Raw genomic sequence first — 18,072 nt, forward strand, 5'->3', positions numbered from 1 at the left:
ATCATTTGCTATTTACATATTCTAGATTAGTTATTATTATTATTTTTTTTTACAAATTTGGTTATTGATATTTTTAACTTTTTTATAACTAGTTTTACAAATTATATTTTACATTCTCATTTTTACATATGGTTTTAATAAGATTTTTCGGTCTTCACATCTTTGTTTTTTAAGATTTTCTTTTTACACATTAGTGTTTTGTTACAAAATTGTTATCCTATTCATTTTACATATTCGATTTTATTAATGTATAGTTGTATATAACAAATCAGTTTTCTACATATTCGTCTTCATATAAAAATTCCTTTGGTATGTAAAATTAAACGTAGTTCTTTTATAAAGGTTATATTGTACATGCTTCAGTTTTTTGCATCAACATCCAAATTTGTTTAAAAAAGACTTAAAAGCTATCATTATTTTTGTTTAACAATTTATATATTTTTCTAAAGCCTAAGTTTTTTTTTTTAAAAAAATATAATTTTCTACTAAAAGTGTAGAAGAATCGGTGAAACACATTGATAAAATAGTTGCTCTGAATATATACAAACTCATAAACTTTTATTATTTGATTTCAAAACTAATAACACAATTTTAATCATTTCTAGGTTTCTGCTGCAACCAACGAGAATGCATCCCCTAGTTTTACAACAAACAACAGATGGGGAAAATTCGTCAGAGCAATTTTCGGTTAAAAACGAAAGACGTGAAAACCATGTTAGCATAAGGTTACCAACAAAATGATTATTAATCTGATCAAAAGTCTTCTAACTCAACGATACCAGATGTTGTATTTTTTTTTCTTGAGTTAGAATATTCAAATCTCGTGTACAACATAAATGAAATTATACATAATTTACGAATAAATTAGATTTGTGGTTAAGAAAAAATTATTAACAACCTAATAAATGCAAAAATGCAAAAATGTAAAAAAGTTCGAAAGTTTAGAATTTAAAAAAAAAAAATATATATTACGATAAATCCATTAAAATGACAAATTTAAAGATTTTTAGTGCAATTTCTCTTTTTAAAAAAAAAAAAATAATAAAAGATTAAATGAGCATTTACTTGAATAGTTCGATTAAAAATTTTCAATATCTGTACTCCATATTTTTTAGTATAACCCAAGAACACGTGTATTGTGACGTGGAATGTTGCCTCGTCCCTCTCTACATCCTGCAAAAAGCCCACACTTCTTCCCTCCCTCGTTTTAGAGAGAGAAACAAAATGCAGCAGATTTTCATATAACTCAGGTATCTCTAAATTCTGAGCTTTTCTTGATCCATACTTCTAAACCCTTTGTTGCTACACAATTCACTTGCAAATTTAGTAATTTCGATCATAATTACTTGATTTTTTATGTTTTTTCAAACGTTCGGAGTAGAATTTTCGTTCATCTGGATTCTGCTGTTTTTTCGTTGATTTAGCACTAATTACGATTTTTAGTTGCTTACGCATAGGATTTGATGAGAAATCTATGCATACAGAGAGATCAAACTGAAGAATTCGGGCAAATAAACACAGCGAGAACTAAATTTTATTTAAACTCTACAATTAGAACGAGTATCTGAAATTACTGAAAACATTGCGTAGATATAATCATATAAACCAACTTTCTTGTTTGAAGCTTCCGATTATAGTATTGACTATTTTTTTCATTGATGTTTTAAATATTTTTATATATTTAATTTCTATTTTACTTTTTGGAGTGTAAATACGAGGATTCTTTTGTATATCAGTTACTAGTTCATCCTAGATTGCCAGATTAGTAAATCTGGGTGAGTTGTTTTACTTTATCGTCTTCAGATGTGGATCAGAGGAGAAGGACAACAAATCAAACAATCTGTACCTTTTCTTTTTCCTTTTTTCTTTCCCCCTTTTCGCTTTAAATCGAGATCATAGATTTATAAAGTGATAACTGGTTGGTTTGGGGGGAGTAATTGAAGTTGGAATAAACACGATCCAAATTCTTACCCGATTCCAATTTGAAACACACGTATTAGATAATTCAAGAGATAAACTTGATATGAATATAGATCGAGTAATACCACGTTCTAACCCTAGGAGACGTAAGTTTTCCCCTATGTATTTTCATGATCTTATTGTTTATTCATATGATCGCTTCATCTGCAGCCGACTCATCAAGTATTTAACAAAACAAATCTTATAGATAGCTCTGATCATTGAAAGGTCAACATCATCTTGGAATCTTAAGGTGTTTGTTTGACCATGGCGAACTCTGAAGAAGCAAAGAATTGTAAGCCTGAAGTAACATCTTCTTCACCTCCTCAAGTAAGATGCAGAACAACATTCGGATCTTGTATTATGATTTTCAATTATTTTAATTATAACTTTTTTTTTTTTAAATTAACTTTAACTTGCGATCAGGAGCAGCAGCAGCAGCAGCAGCAACAGACCAGTCATGTGTATCCTGATTGGGGAGCCATGCAGGTTTATTATATTAATTATTAATTATTAATTATTAATTAAGTAATAATAATTATAACTGAACTAAAATTAAGCTTTTGAAACTAATAAAAATTGATCTTTTCAACATTATATTTACAGGCTTACTATGGCCCAAGAATGGCTATCCCACCTTACTTCAACTCAACTGCTGCATCTGGTCATACACCTCCACCTTACATGTGGGGCCCACTACAGGTATTCCACCATTATTTTCTTTAATTTCTTTGAATATACTGAAGCTTAAATAATGAAGATTATACAGTTGACCTTTTGTTGACTTCTTCTTCTTCTTCAGCATATGATGCCACCTTATGCTGCAATCTATCCACAAGGTGTTTATGCACATCCAGGAGTTACTGTTGTAAGTTTCTATTACATTTATCTCTTAAAACATTTTTTTATATAAATTTCATTGAAATTTTTATATAAAATTTAAAACAGGCTGCAAGTCCTATGCATGTTGACTCTCTTGCCAAGTCATCAGGGAATTCAGATCGAGGATTGATTAAGAAATTGAAAGGATTTGATGGGTTAGCAATGTCAATAGGGAATGAAAATGGAATCTCTCACAGGTATGCAAATTTTATATATTTTTTCAGATCTAAAAGTCATTAAAGATTAAATTTTTATAATCTTTATACAGTGGGGAGACTGAAGGTTCTAGTGAAGGAAGTGATGGAAATACAACAGAGGTAAAATAATAATAATAATAATAAATAAATAAATAAATAAATAAAAAGTTGTAACATAAATTGTACAATTCTTTTATAGTAAATGATGTTTAAAAATTCTTTCATGTTACTTTTAGGGAGCTAAAAGTGGTCAGAAAAGAAGCTGTGGTGGATCATCTACAAGTTGTAAGTTTCATTTTCCACTTGATTTTTAAATTATTTTTAGGGTTACAAATATTATTTAAAATATTATATTTTTATTCTACTAGCTGAAATTGGCAAGACTGATGACCAACTTCCTTCCACCAATGGAAATGGAAGCTTAAAGAAAGTGAAAACTATTACTGTTGCTACACCTAATGTTACCATGTTTCAGGTATTTTTGTTTCTGTAAATTTAAAATTATCCAAATATATTTTTTTAAAAAAATAAAAAATCTAAGTTTTTGTTTTCTGTGATTTATGTCTAGAATGAGAGAGAATTGAAAAGGGAGAGAAGAAAACAGTCTAACCGTGAATCCGCCAGGAGGTCTCGCTTAAGGAAACAGGTAAAAAAGAAACTCTTTAATTATTATTATTATTATACAATTTTATTCTTTTAATTTAAAAAAATGAATTATTCAGGCTGAAGCTGAAGAACTTGGAACAAGAGTTGAATCTCTCACCAGTGAAAATTTGACACTCAAATCCGAGATTAACCGATTAACTGTTAATTCATCAAATCTGAAGCTTCAAAATGCTAAATTAATGGTACTTGCGAAAAACGATAATTCCCTCATTTTATTATTATTAAATAATACGAAAAATTGGAATATAATGCGGTTCTCGGGTTACAGGAAAAACTCAAAAAGTCACAAATCGAACAAGACACAGAAGACCCAAGGCCAGACAAAAAGGGTTTGTCTCTCAGCACTGCTAACCTTCTTTCCAAAGTCGATACTGCTTCTGATACTGGTATTGATACTGATACTGGTGGTACTGGTGCAACGTTGCGTCAGCTTTTGGGTGCTAGTCCTAGGGCTGACGCGGTTGCGGCTGGATAACCCACAAAAGATTATAATTAATGTCTTTTGTGTTTTTAATTTTTAAAAGTTAATTGTGTAATTTGGGTGTATTTATGTGATGGAGTTAGTTCTAACGGTTAAGTAGAGAGAATTAATGTTATTATCTTAAACAGGAAGTGTGAGTGGGTTTTAGAAATTTGTGAAGCAAACTGAAACGTGATTTTAGTTTTCAGAGTTTGCTTGGAAGTTGTAATTAATTACCTGATATTAATCGATATACATGGTTTGTGTAATGTATAAGATATGTTGGTTGAATGGTTTAGGAAATTACCAAAAACAAGAATTTTTACTTAATATGGACGTAATGACTTAAAGGGTTAAGCCATAAGACCTGGCTTAATGTATTAAGACATAACTCTTTACTTATGCAAAAAGTTTTGGAATGTAAGGTTTAAATGATCGTTTAGGCTTATTTTGTTTATTCAGTAAAAAAAACAACAAATCTAATATAGTGATATGTAATCATTAAATCATTATGAAAAAAAGTTAACAAGTCCAAAAATTGTTTCTTTATGCATGTTTGTATAGTGTTTCTTGGAATAATCAAATATATGTCTTATTATTTTCAAAGGTGGGGGATTATCGTGGGTGTTTGATTAGCAAATGTGGGGTCTCTGTATGGAATTTTGAACACTAGAAACTTTCTTGATTTATAAGGAAGGATTCTTTTGCTTTTCTCAAACGGGCCAAGTACCAAGTTTGAGATAAGATGACGGTGGTAGCGTGGTAGGTTAAAAGCGGCCTTAGCAAATATTAGCTAAAATTCTAGAAAAAAAAATGTATTGTAGTTAGAGGTGGCAAAAATTGACACGACACGAAACCCAACCCGATACGAAATAAACGGGTTTGGGTAAGATATTTCAACCCGTTTAAATAAACGGGTTGATATGATACGACACGAAAATTAAACGGGTAAGATTAGGGTTGAGAATTTCAACTCGAATATGACTCGAAAATGACCCGTTTATTTATATGCAAATTTTTTGAATTATTTAAATAAATTAGAAAGATACAAAACCAAAACCATAAGTAAAAGAAAACCTTCGAATTGAGTCGTTTTGTAATGTTGAATTGACTTAGCCGTCTAGATCAAGACTTAATTTCAGTTTTTCCATTCTCTCCCAAACTACCCAGTCTTTTTTACCACTCTCACATCCTCGTGACCTTTTCATCCACCTCTCCAACTCCTACTCTTTTAATTTTGTCATCTGAACTTGCTATGACTTCATCTATTCTGCCTCCAAACTATTAGTTTTTCCTCTCCGCCTACCTAACTGTTACTCTTTTAACATGCTCAATCTTTTAACCTCACATGACACGACATATTTCAAGGTATAGCTGTAACCCGAAACCCGACACGAACTCGACACGAAAATAAACTGGTCGACACGACACGTTAATTAAATGGGTCGGGTTAGGGTCAAACACTTTCAACCCGTTTAGTGTTTCGACACGACACGAACCCGACACGACTGCCACCTCTAATTGTAGTTATGATTTTTTTTTAGTTTAACCATTAAAAGTTTATATATTTTTCAAAAAATAAATAAATAAATACATAAATAATTGCAAATAACGAACAAAAGATTAAGTTTCGGTTAAGATAGTTTTTTGTTAATTATTATTATTATTATTTTTTTTAACTTTCGATGATTAAATCGAAAAGAATATTTATTCCAAAAAATTTCCAAAATCTCGGTTTTGGTTATGTTTGACGTACTAACTGAAAAGCTAGTTGATAACTGAAAAGTTAGCCGATAAAAAATAATGTTTAGTAAAACTAGCTGAAATAGAAAAAATTGCATAAAAAGACATGTAAGAGTATGTGTTTCTAAAATTAATTAAATGGTGCATTTGGAAAATTTAAAAAAAACACCTAAAAGCTAGTCTAAGTAGCTTTTCAAAAAGCTAGCTTATAAGCTACTTTTTGGTTTACCAAACACGACAACATAAAAAAGATAAAAAAAAGTTCGAAAAAAAAGCTAGCTTATCAGCTAGCTGTGGCGTACCAAACACAACCTTTATAGGATTCAATGTTTATGTAATAATTTTTTTTTTCAATATAAAAGCAAACATTCAGTGGATAAAATAATAAAAATAAAGTCTTTCGCTTACACCGAAAGAAAATCAAACTAGGAATATGTCCAAACTATTAATGGTTAAAGAGGTTTTCAGGGTTCATGAAAATATCAAAATTTGATTATAAAAATAAAATTTTAATAAAGTTATTGTATTTTTTTAATAACAAAAATACACACCTATTAAACATATTTCTACTTTAAACCTTTTGTCCACCATATCAATTGAACCCTCAACTACTTAAGGAATAATCACTTTTCCAATACATCTAACACTAATAGTGTAACGTTTCAAAATTTACAAAAAAAATCATTTTAAAATAGATTTACCGGTTTAAAACTTTGTTTCAAAAAACATTGGATAATATTTGATTGATTGAAAACCATACATTATCGGGGTTAAGTTCACAAAACTATAGAAACAAATATCTTCAATGTGTTTGTACAGTCCCTCCGAACTCTTCTCACGAACGACCTGCAAAATGTTTAATCCACAACTATAAACATAAAGCTTAGTGAGTTCCTCAATATACAGCATATTCCACCATATATACAATGCATCCACATACAATCCTCGACTCAAGAGCCGATCAACCAAAACTCCTAAACACACACACACACACACACACACACATATATATATATATATATATATATATATATATATATATATATATATATATATATCATACCGAACAGGCCCCGCCCAAGAGTTTACAGGACCATCCCAACTCATATAGTGGCCCCCGCCCAAACGTACATAACAAGCCCCGCCTAACCGTACATAAAGGGCCCCACCCAAGGAGTAAACGGGTCCAACCCAAACTCCATTGATAGGAGCTACATTATGGTCTTCAGTACTATTGCCAGGGGCCAAATCCTAGTCTTCTATACTATACCAAATCCATACATAGTCGAAATCATATAGACATTCGAATAGATGATCCACCCAAAAACAATAAATAAAAAAGAACCATGTAGTCGGACAGTAGACCAAGAGTTCTCAGGCTGTCCAACTTGACTGCATACAATCCTTTAGGTTAAAAATTCAACAACCATTCAATACTATCACTACCCTAACCAATAATGACACCTAGCAGTATCATATGATCAACATGCAATACCTTACCAGTTTAGCATACCAAGATACCAAGTGTCCTATATTGCACAAGCATAACACGAGTCATCCTAGTCAACTAGTAAACTCATACCCTAACAGTACCGCTATCCTACCATGCAAATTATATATAATGGGATACGTGGCATAGTAAGAAACTCACCTGAACTGAAGAATCGGAGAAACAAAACATTACTCTCACCCCTTGCACCGATCAATACCGTGAACCGACTAACACCAAAAGAGATAAATCCCCAATCAACAATCCAAATCCTCCAAGTTTGACTCAAGGTCAAACTAGTCAACAATCAATGGTTAGCAAAAGTCAACTGTCAACCATGTCAACAGCCACCACGACGTGGAGACCTCCTGGTCACATCGTAGGCATAACATTGTAGGCATAACAGGACAAGCTAGATGACATACAGTAAATCGCCACATCGTGGGCACTTTCGAACAAAATAATTGTGAAGCTGGACTCCACCACGTTGTGGTCATTCCTTGGTTGCGTCGTGGTTACTAGTAAAAGCCATTTTCCTCATTAGGGACTTAATCCATTAAGACTGTAACATCCTAAAATTTAAGTCCGGGTTCTTAAATTAATAAAGTAATAAATGAAAAATGATTTATTTGAATAAATCACCAAGGAAAAATTATATCATTAATTGATATGAAGTTAATACAACTGGAAGTGAAAATAATAACATTTAGATGTTAAAGGGTCAAAAGTGTCAAGTTGGCAAAGTGGGTTGACCAAAGGGTTAAATCAATTACTGGAAGGGACTACAAAAGTTATGAAATGGATGGAAAGGGACTTAGTATATCCTTTCTCAAAGAAAAACCACACATATTGGAACAAGGGACCATTTTTGCAAAGAAATGCGAAATTATAGGGTAGGAGTTGTAAAATCGGGAAATGAGAACACGATCTCTTCTCGTTTCAGAACTTAGATTGTAACGCCCGTAGATCTGGGCTAGTTAATTTAGAGACGATAAGAGTCAAAAATGACTTTTTTATAGAAGAGTGTTTAGAATGAATAATCATAACCAAGTTGTAGTATATGTCACAAGGTTTCCATGCATATAAAGAACGCCGAAATCCGAGTTATAACGAAGAAGTTATGACATGTCGAAGTTTCGCGACAGAACCGACACGACACAGCGCGACGTAAATAGTGAATGTACGATAGAGCGATATTTAGCCTTAGCAATCTAAACGAAAGTTGTATAATACGTTAAACCGAGAGCGTACATAAAAAGAACGTCCAAATCTGACTTCGTATGAGGAAGTTATGATTTTTCTAAGTTTCAACTTAGCAGTATGCAGCTCGAAGTTCGACTTTGAGATCAAGCGATTTTTAGCCGAAACAATCTACACGAGAATCAAAGATCTCTTCAATGGTAGTGCAAATGTAAAAAGACTGATAAAACCGGACGTCGGATGAAAAAGTTATGAATTTATAACTGAGTTTTCTTGTCCCGACCTACTAAAAATAATATATTAAAAATAAATCAAAATTAGCCAATGGAGTCTAAACGAGAGTTGTAGAGCATAATCTCACCTACGTGTAGATATAAAGAACGTTGAAAACGGAGTTCGTATGCAAAAGTTATGAATTTATGAAGTTCGGAGCGAGAACCCCAAGGCTGTGTCAGAGCTCACGAGGTGAGCATTAGTGGCTCACGAGGTGAACAGATGATGGACGTCTTCCAAGGCAAGTGGTGTGACATCCCCATTTTCACGGCCAAAAAAGACCGATTTTGTTTATGCTTTATAAAAATCAGAGTACTTCATTTTATAAAAATGTTGCGGAATTTGTTCCCAGAAAACATGGTAAATACGTTATTAAAACATTTTTGAAGAAACGTATTTATTTCATTTTAAAACGTTTGGGACGTCATCGTTAATACAGAAACATAAGCATAAACAGAACTTACAATTATTTACACTAGTGATCTACATCTCTTTAAATCTTTCAGTGTAATGTCACTTCATATCAACACCTGTGATATAAATAAACTGAGTGGGTCAGGTTGGGAAACCTAGTGAGTACATAGGGTTTTCAACCCACAATAATATAATTATTATGTTTAAACAATCAAACAATCAACCCAATTACCTATCCCCGTTATCTTCTTTATTCTTAAGGATCTACCCTAAGAATCAGCTATTTCTCATTCATTCCTAAGGATCATCCTAAGGAAACAACATGAAGTCCATTGTTGCCAATGACACATTGGTCAAGCGCAGCTGCTAATATTGTCACTTAGGCTCAGCTGCCAGAATTAGGACATTTTCCATGAGGCGCTTCTGCCGGTATTGACCTTTAAACACTACTGTCATGGTCATAAGGCTCCCTATTAGGCGCAGCTGCCGATACTATCCTTAGAGCGCAGCTGCTAGGATGTTTACCGTAGATCTAAATCATCTACGAGTTGTGGCGCAGCTGCCAGTGCTCATCTATAGGGTACTAGGTCCACTGCTGCCAATGTATACCTATAGGGCACTAGGTCTGTACTAGTAATGTTCCTCCATTTCAGCTTTTATCCATCATCATTCGTCTACCCATGTTTTACCCAACATATTTTGTAGATATAAAATACTTTATACAGTTTATATCATTTAAAACATGTATAAAAATCTTTCACCAGCATAGACAACAAGTATTCAAACAATATGCACACATAACACGTAATTTATATTAAAATACTTCATATCTATGTGTAAGATGAAAGAGACCATGCACTCACAACACGTAAATTATATAATAAATACTTCATATCTATGTGTAAGATGAAAGGGACCATGCACTCACAACACGTAAATTATATAATAAATACTTCATATCTATGTGTAAGATGAAAGGGACCATGCACTCACCTGAGAAGGTGGTGACTCGGTACTCGGACAACGCTTCGTTTACTTTAAAATAATTTCCTTCGACGAAACCTAGTATTATCACCAATAGATTTTAGTCTATTATTCGCCGAGACTAATTAATAGTCTAGCTATTATTACTATTATATATGCGTTAAAAAAATACTTATATAACCCATAATAATAGCCCAAGTATTTATTATATGTTCTTAATAACGTTAATATAATTAAATAAAAACTATATTAAAAATAGCGTAGGCGTAGCTCACTTACAGCGGGTTTTATAGAAAACCAGGCTTTGCTTGGAGCAGCGTTTCCAAGCCGAAAAGCTCTTCTTCTCCAAGTTGTTGAGCACTCCGGGGCTTCCGCCTCGTGCTAGGGAGGTTCCCTAGGCTTTTCGGGGGATTTCGGGGCTAGAGAGAGGTTCTAGAGAGAGAGTAAAGAGAAGAAAGAATGAGAAAGGTGTGAAGAAAATGAGGGTGGGAGAGGTGGTATTTATAGGGTGAAAATGGCTGAACTTGGTGCCACATGTCACCATCTAGTGGCAAGACTTGGGGAGAAAGCAATGGCCAAGATTGTGCTACATCACCCATTTTCGCACAGCACACTTCCGACTTCTAAAATCCGTAACTTTTACATACGACCTCCGTTTTTGACGTTCTTTATATCCACGCGTAGGTAAAAATAATATCTACAACTTTCATTTTGACTCCGTCAGCTAATTCTCGACCGATCTTAAATTTAACAGTACGAGGCGTTTAGACTGTTAAATGACCGCGAAGAATTCGTAACTCCTTCATACCGACTCCGTTTTCGTCTGTCTTTTTACCGTTGAGTTCCTATTAATGAGATCTTGAACTCTCATTTAGGTCACGTAATCCAAAAACCGCTCGAACTAAAATTCGAGTTTCGGGTCGTGCACTGCTAAGCCGAATCTTAGAAAAATCATAACTTCCTCATACGAAGTCAGATTTGGGTGTTCTTTTTATCGACGCTCTTAGTTTAACATATTCTACGACTTTTGTTTAGATTGCTAAGGATAAATCTCGCTCTATCGTAAATTCACTATTTACGCTTCCCGGTGCCGTGCCGGTTTTGCCGTAAAACTTCGACGAGCCATAACTTCTTCGTTATAACTCAGATTTCGACGTTCTTTATATGTACGGAAACCTTGTGACATATTCTACAATTTGGTTAAGATTATTTATTCTAAATAATCTTTTGTCGAAAAGTCATTTCCGACCCCTATTGCCTCTAAATTGACTAGCCCGGATCTGCGGACGTTACAAGTGGCCACGACGAACGCAATAACGTATCGAGCTCATGAGGTGAGCATATGTAGCTCATGAGGTAAAGATATGTGGCTCACGAGGTGAACCCAGAAAATTCACCCTATAAATAGAATTCAAGGGGCAGTCGAGTTTGGTTGCTCATCTCTTACTCTCCCACTCCCGATACTCTCTCTAAGCCCTATTTTAACTCCCCGAAGCCCTGATATCATCCCGAGACTCGAAGCAAGTCCCGAAGTTCCGAAGATCCCGAAAAGAAAAGAGTTTCCGAGCCGAAGCTCTGCCCGCGAGAGGCCCGGCGTGTGAAGAGATCACAGTTTCACCAAAGAATACTACTTCTACAAGCCGTAGTGCTGCCCGATCATCTTCTGATGAAGTGAGTGTATAATCCCTTTCATAAACACGATTTTAATACAAGTATTGTTTGAATGTATTAAGTATATGTTTTGTGTGAGTGTATAGTTACTTTCTTTTAACACATAAGTATGAAGTATTTGCTATGAAATACGTGCTATGTGCTTATATATTGTGGTTTATTTGAGATGTTGGTGGAATGGATGAACTATATAGGTTTTAATGAGTTAAACTGTATATGTATTTTGTAACTACAAATATGTTGGGTAGGACATGGGTAGATGAGATCTAGGGATGAGCATGGGTCGGTTTGAATCGGTTTTTGGCTAAAACCAAATCAAACCGTAGAAAGTCGGTTTTTCGGTTTTTAAACCCATATAGGTTCGGTTTTTGCATGAGTCGGTTTTTCGGTTTTCCGGGTTGGGTTTATGGGTTTTCGGTTTTAAACCGTGGGTTTATGAGCTCCTATTTTTTTTCTCTAGTTTTTGGGTTCAAACCTAGTGAAAATACGTTGCGATAAATAATATTGTATCTACTTTAAATATACTAAAATTAAGAGTACGAATTATAGTATTATAAAAGCATAAAAGTGTTCAAAAGATCAAAGATTAACACCATCAAAAGTTTGTTGAAAATAAACATAAAGTATTAAAGAGATAAAGTCTAAAGTCTAAAACTAAAAGTTTAAATCATAATATAAATAATATATATGTGGGTCGGTTCGGTTTTTATGGGCGGTTTTAATGTCAAAACCGAACCAAACCGTTATTTTTCGGTTTTTATAAAATTGAAATCCAAACCGTCGGTTATTGCTTTGGTTTCGGTTTTTCGGTTTCGATTATGTCGGTTTTTTTCGGTTTTTTGGTTTTCGGTTCAGTTTTTGCTCATCCCTAATGAGATCCGTGAGTATGGATCAGATCAAGAGATTAGTTTAGATATGTGAGTAGGGATCAGATCAAGAGGCTAGTTTTAGATCCGTGAGTATGGATTAGACCAAGAGGTTAGTTTTAGATCCGGGAGTATGGATCAGGTAAAGAGATAAACTTGCTATTAGTCTGGGAGTATGGACTGAGACTAAGTTAATTGTCCCTAGTCCGGGAGTATGGATTAGGCACAATTATTGATCCGGGAGTATGGATCAGATCAGGATTAAGGTATAGTTAATTGTCCCTATTACGGGAGTATGTATTGGGTACAATTATTGATCTGGGAGTATGGATCAGATCAAGACGTTAGTTTTAGATCTGTGAGTATGGATCAGGTAGTTATAAATCCGTGAGTATGGATCAGGGGAAAAGGTTAGTTTTAGATCCGTGAGTATGGATTAGGGGAAAAGGTTAGTTTTATTTCCGTGAGTATGGATCAGGTGAAAAGGTTAGTTTTAGATTCGTGAGTATGGATCGGGTGAAGAGGATAGTTTTAGATCCGTGAGTAGGGATCAGGTAAAGAGGAAAATTTTAGATACGAGAGTTTAGATCGTGTCGTTGTGAGGATCGATGGGGGTGGGATAAGAGTTGCTTGTATATAGTGAAATTGTATATGTTTGAGAGTTCTAATATATATATATATATATATATATATATATATATATATATATATATATATATGGAGTATATAGTTATAAGGGCATTTTGGGAATTAATCACGTAATTAAACAACCCATTTGTCGTTAGAAGCTTAGTGAGTTACCCAGTATACCACATATTCCACCATACATACAATGCATCCACATACAATCCTCGACCCTAACGTTGAGCAACCAAAACTCCTAACCGCATACATATATCATACGTAACGGGCCCCTCCCAAGAGTTCATGGGCCCAACCTAACTCACATAACGGACCCCGTCCAAACATAAATAACAGTCCCCAACCAACTGTACATAACGGGCCCCGTCCAAGTAGTAAACCGGCCTAACCCAAACTCCATTGCTAGAAGCTACATCCTGGTCTTTCCTATTATTGCCAGGGTCCAAATCCTAATCTTCCATACTATGCTAAATCCATAGATAGTCGGAATCATATAGATTTGAATAGTTGATCTACTCAAAATCAAGAAATCAAACAAGAACCATGCAGTCTAGCATTAGACCAAGAGTTCTCAGGATTTCCAACTTGATTGCATATAATCCCTTAAGATAAACATTCAACAACCAATCAATACTATCATTACCCTAACTAATGATGACACTTAGCAGTATTATACGATCAACAGGAAATATCCTACTAGTCTAGCATACCAAGAAACCTAGTGTCCTATACGACATAAACATAACACAGAGTCCTCCTAGTCAACTAGCATACTCATACGCTAACAATATTGATATCCTACCATGCAAAAGGTATACAATGGGATATGTGGCAATGAGAAACTCACATAAACTGAAGAACCGAAGAAGCACATCAACAATCTCGCCCCTTGCACCAATCAATACCACGAACTGACTAAAACCAAAAGAGATAAATCCTCAATCCACAATCCAAATCCTCTAAGTTTTACTAAAGGTCAAATTGGTCAACATTTAATAGTCAACAGTCAGTAAAAGTCAATGTTCAACCAAGTCAACAGCCATGGCAATGTGGAGACCTCATGGCAATGTCGTGGGCATAACATGACAAAATAGACGACATGCAGGACATCGCCACATCGTGGATCCTCCTTGGCCATGTCGTGGGCATTTCCTAACAAAACAATCACGAAGTTGGACTCCACCACATCGTGGTCATTCCTTGGCCACATCATGGTCATTAGCAGAAGTCATTTTCCTCATTAAGGACTTAATCCATTAAGACAAATTATGATACTTTAAAGAGGGCTTCATTGCAACGAGATAAGTCATAAAAATCAATACTTTATGGACATGCATGTCAAATATATGTCTCCACCAAAACTCGGTCAAAAATGTCAAAATATGACCTTTAACTCATGCATGACTCCAACCATACTCAAATTCTAGATCTACAAGGTAGAACACTCCATGGACATCCAAGGTAGCTAAAGTTGTAAGCTTTATTTGGAGTTCTTCCATTAGCTCCAATCACCATCATGAAAGGGACATGAAAAGCCATGAAACTCTAGATCTAGAAAGATAAAGCCACAAAGTTGGGAGCTTGTATACTTACAAAGGTCCAAATGATGTTCAGTATACATGATCTCTTCTGGGGATACACACTCAAGCTTCAAGAGATGATGACCTTCCTTCAAGCACCCAAAATGGTACACTTTCACAAAATATGATAAAGAGGAGAGGGGAAAGAGAGAAGGGTCTAGGGTTTATCAAATAGGAATATGTAGGCTGATCGGGAATACCCTAAACCCGGAGTTAGAGTCTTTAAATATAGAAGAAACCCTAATATTATGGGCTTGTGCTGTAGTAGCTGCCACGTCGTGGTCTACCTCTTGTCACGTCGTGGCGACCATCTAATTGTGCATTCCTGAAATTGGCTTGCCACATTGTGGCACTCCATCCACCATGTAGTGGCACAATGTTTTCCCCCAAAACTGTACTTTTGATCCCTCTGATCCCTTAACTGATCCATTCTAGAAAACATGTGTTGCAATTGGACTACAATACTTTTGGTTGTTGTATTTTTGTATAAAGCCATAGTTTGATGTCATCATTAACTGTCACTAACGGTTAATTAAACTATCGAAATAAGTGTACAGAAAAGCAACATAAAAGAACCAACTATATTTTTCTGGAAACATATTCCCATACATACAACCATATTATCCCTCTCATTTCTCCTAAAAATCCAATAAAATTATAGCAGATTCATCAGAATTCAAGTTTCTTGTGTAAGAACTTGAATTGTAATGGTTGTATCATCGTTCTAATTACTATAATACTAAGAGGTTGTTTGATATTCTAAAACTGAATCAGGTCTGAATAAGGCGTTGCCTAATTGAGTCAACATAAGTTATGTCTAGGACCGAATCAAATACTTCTAATTCTGTTTTCAAACAGTTTGAATTTAATCGAGTCTGACTCAACATCTTATCAGAATCAGTAAAAACCATATCAAATAGCCTCTAAAATATCAAAATTTTGTCTTAAAATATTATATTGAGTTATTGACATACATCTACATGATTTTCTAATCCACGTTTGTATCAAGTAAAAATTATGTTGTTTGGTTTGTTACATTTATGTTAATTTCAATAATGTAATAGATATTTATCTCGTTGTTGACTTGATTTGTAACAATTGTGTCATTTAACTATTATTGTTGTGACTTGAAAAAAAAACTAAAGAAAATGATAATATAATTTTGATGCGACAAAAGAACATCAACCCATACGAGAGGATCCCACATACCAAAATATACTCATTTCTATTTGCTCTCTTCATTTCTTTAAGATTATTACTTATATTCGAGCAATTCAATGTAAAACTATTTTAATGAGCTTTGAACTCTGAGGCGGACAATATGTTTATTAATTTAAATCCAAGTGGTCTTTTTCGAATTTTGAAATTTGAATTCATTTTTGTTAAGACTGTCATTTTGATTTAATTAAAATATATTGTTAGGATGTTTAAACAGACTAGCATTTTTACGGGTTATCATATAAACGTTGTAATCGGACGTTTTATGCTCACCTGTAATGTAGAAATGTAAATTCTTTAAACTGTATAATAACTTAACATAATATTAGTCAAAAAATGGAAAATTCTCTTGAAGTATTGGTGTACACAAAATAAACAATGAACTAAAAGCTACCTAATCCTTTCAAGTTATGGGTAGAATTCATTTTGAATTTGACTTCATATTTTTTTTAGAGTAAATTACAAGAATGATACCTGAATTATGTAAAACTTTATAAGTTTTGGACCTATACTTTTAATTTTTCAATTTTGGTCGTACTTGGATGGTCTTCTTTTATCACATACATGCATGCAACTATTATTCTAATATTTATTGGTTCCATACTTGTCGAATCTCCAATGAATAAGAATCTCCAATGAATAATGATGATTTGGATCTCGGAAGAGCATCAATAATTCACATGTCTTGGAGTAATAGAAACCATAGTCGTTATTTCTACTCATGCTAAAACAAGGTTCGATAATTATACATGTTGATTTACCTAATATCGATTTCAAGTTTCTTTGGGAAAATTTGTGAAACGACCAAAAAAAGATGGGGTGTTTGAAAAAAAAAACCCCAAGAAAATGGCATTTTCATTAAATGACTAAGGTTTTTGCAGAAAGTGGTGAGTCTAGAATCTATATCCACATGGTTTACTATTTAAATAAAATCGATAAAAATTGGAAAAAAAAAATTCAAAAATACTAACTGCTGGTTTGGATCGGATCGCATAAACAATTTTTTTTTAAAGTTATTACAATTGTATCTAACAAAAAGGTTGATAAGGAAAGAGTGGGAGTGGGCGACTACGAGACGCAGTAGCGGAGGGGAAGCTGTCAGCGGTGACAAGTGGCAAGTGGCAAATGACAACCAACACACCTGATCGGTTGATCGTCAATTGTGATGTAGTCCACCGGATAGCGATCGACGATTGTGTAGCGGGAATTGAGGCTTGAAGAAGGAAACGACGTTGAGACTGAAAAGTGATTAACGATTATTGTACGTTTTTACTTTTTTTTTTTTTTTTTAATATAACTTGTAGTGGACTATTCATATTGGATTATACTTTAAAGAATTTGACCTATTAAAACATAGAATATGAGTTGCTTTTGATTTTTTCCTGCCAAAGATATTATGGTAGTTCACTAGATTTATCTAAGATAGGTCACAAATGTAATAATACATAACTTGTTATATATATGAAAAAAATTGGCGGGTTAAGTGACCCCCCTTGGTTATATGTACATTCGCCAATGTCCGCGGAGAGGGGCTCTGTGGAACACCTTTATCCTCCGCGGAAGGGTTTTCTCGCTGAGGAAGTGACATGACATGTGTAAAATATTAAAACCATATAAAAGAATAACAAATTGCAATGCAGATTCGAAGGGCTTTGTTGCAGAAGAAGAAGAAACAGACTCTTAATTGATCGGAAAGCTTTGTCGGCATCGATCGATTTTAACCATTGTTAGCTTAAATGGTTATATTGAATCAATGATATGTGATAAATAAGGGTGAAACGTCGTTAAATTAACAACCAATATCGATTGTAACCATTGTTTAGTGAAG

At 34.0% G+C, this 18,072-nt stretch overlaps 1 protein-coding gene across 4 annotated transcripts; it reads left to right on the forward strand.

Moving 5' to 3' along the window:
- The first annotated feature begins 1,115 nt into the window (after positions 1–1,115).
- On the forward strand, positions 1,116–4,433 carry LOC145041664 (common plant regulatory factor 1-like). Of its 4 annotated transcripts, none has more exons than XM_078989806.1 (12): positions 1,116–1,250; positions 2,168–2,289; positions 2,386–2,448; positions 2,566–2,661; positions 2,762–2,827; positions 2,908–3,038; positions 3,110–3,158; positions 3,275–3,323; positions 3,407–3,513; positions 3,607–3,684; positions 3,761–3,886; positions 3,973–4,433. In XM_078989806.1, exons 2-12 carry the CDS (start codon positions 2,227–2,229, stop codon positions 4,177–4,179), a joined length of 1,035 nt encoding a protein of 344 aa, XP_078845932.1. In that variant the 5' UTR covers positions 1,116–1,250; positions 2,168–2,226; the 3' UTR covers positions 4,180–4,433. The 4 variants fall into 4 exon arrangements, with proteins under 4 accessions (XP_078845932.1, XP_078845931.1, XP_078845934.1 ...); XM_078989805.1 differs by having other exon boundaries at positions 1,121–1,250; positions 2,131–2,289; XM_078989808.1 differs by having other exon boundaries at positions 1,121–1,250; positions 2,131–2,289; positions 2,389–2,448.
- The last annotated feature ends 13,639 nt before the right edge of the window (positions 4,434–18,072 follow it).

The sequence above is a fragment of the Lactuca saligna genome, chromosome 4 (assembly GCF_052625555.1).
Source record: "Lactuca saligna cultivar CGN05327 chromosome 4, ASM5262555v1, whole genome shotgun sequence".
NCBI classification, from domain to species: domain Eukaryota; kingdom Viridiplantae; phylum Streptophyta; class Magnoliopsida; order Asterales; family Asteraceae; genus Lactuca; species Lactuca saligna.

Bases quoted from the DNA above. Each gene is read 5' to 3' on its own strand.
- LOC145041664 (XM_078989806.1), top strand. From the start codon at position 2,227: ATGGCGAACTCTGAAGAAGCAAAGAATTGTAAGCCTGAAGTAACATCT. The intron at 2,290-2,385 runs GTAAGATGCAGA...ACTTGCGATCAG, and splicing joins CATCTTCTTCACCTCCTCAA to GAGCAGCAGCAGCAGCAGCA. The intron at 3,685-3,760 runs GTAAAAAAGAAA...TGAATTATTCAG, and splicing joins GGTCTCGCTTAAGGAAACAG to GCTGAAGCTGAAGAACTTGG.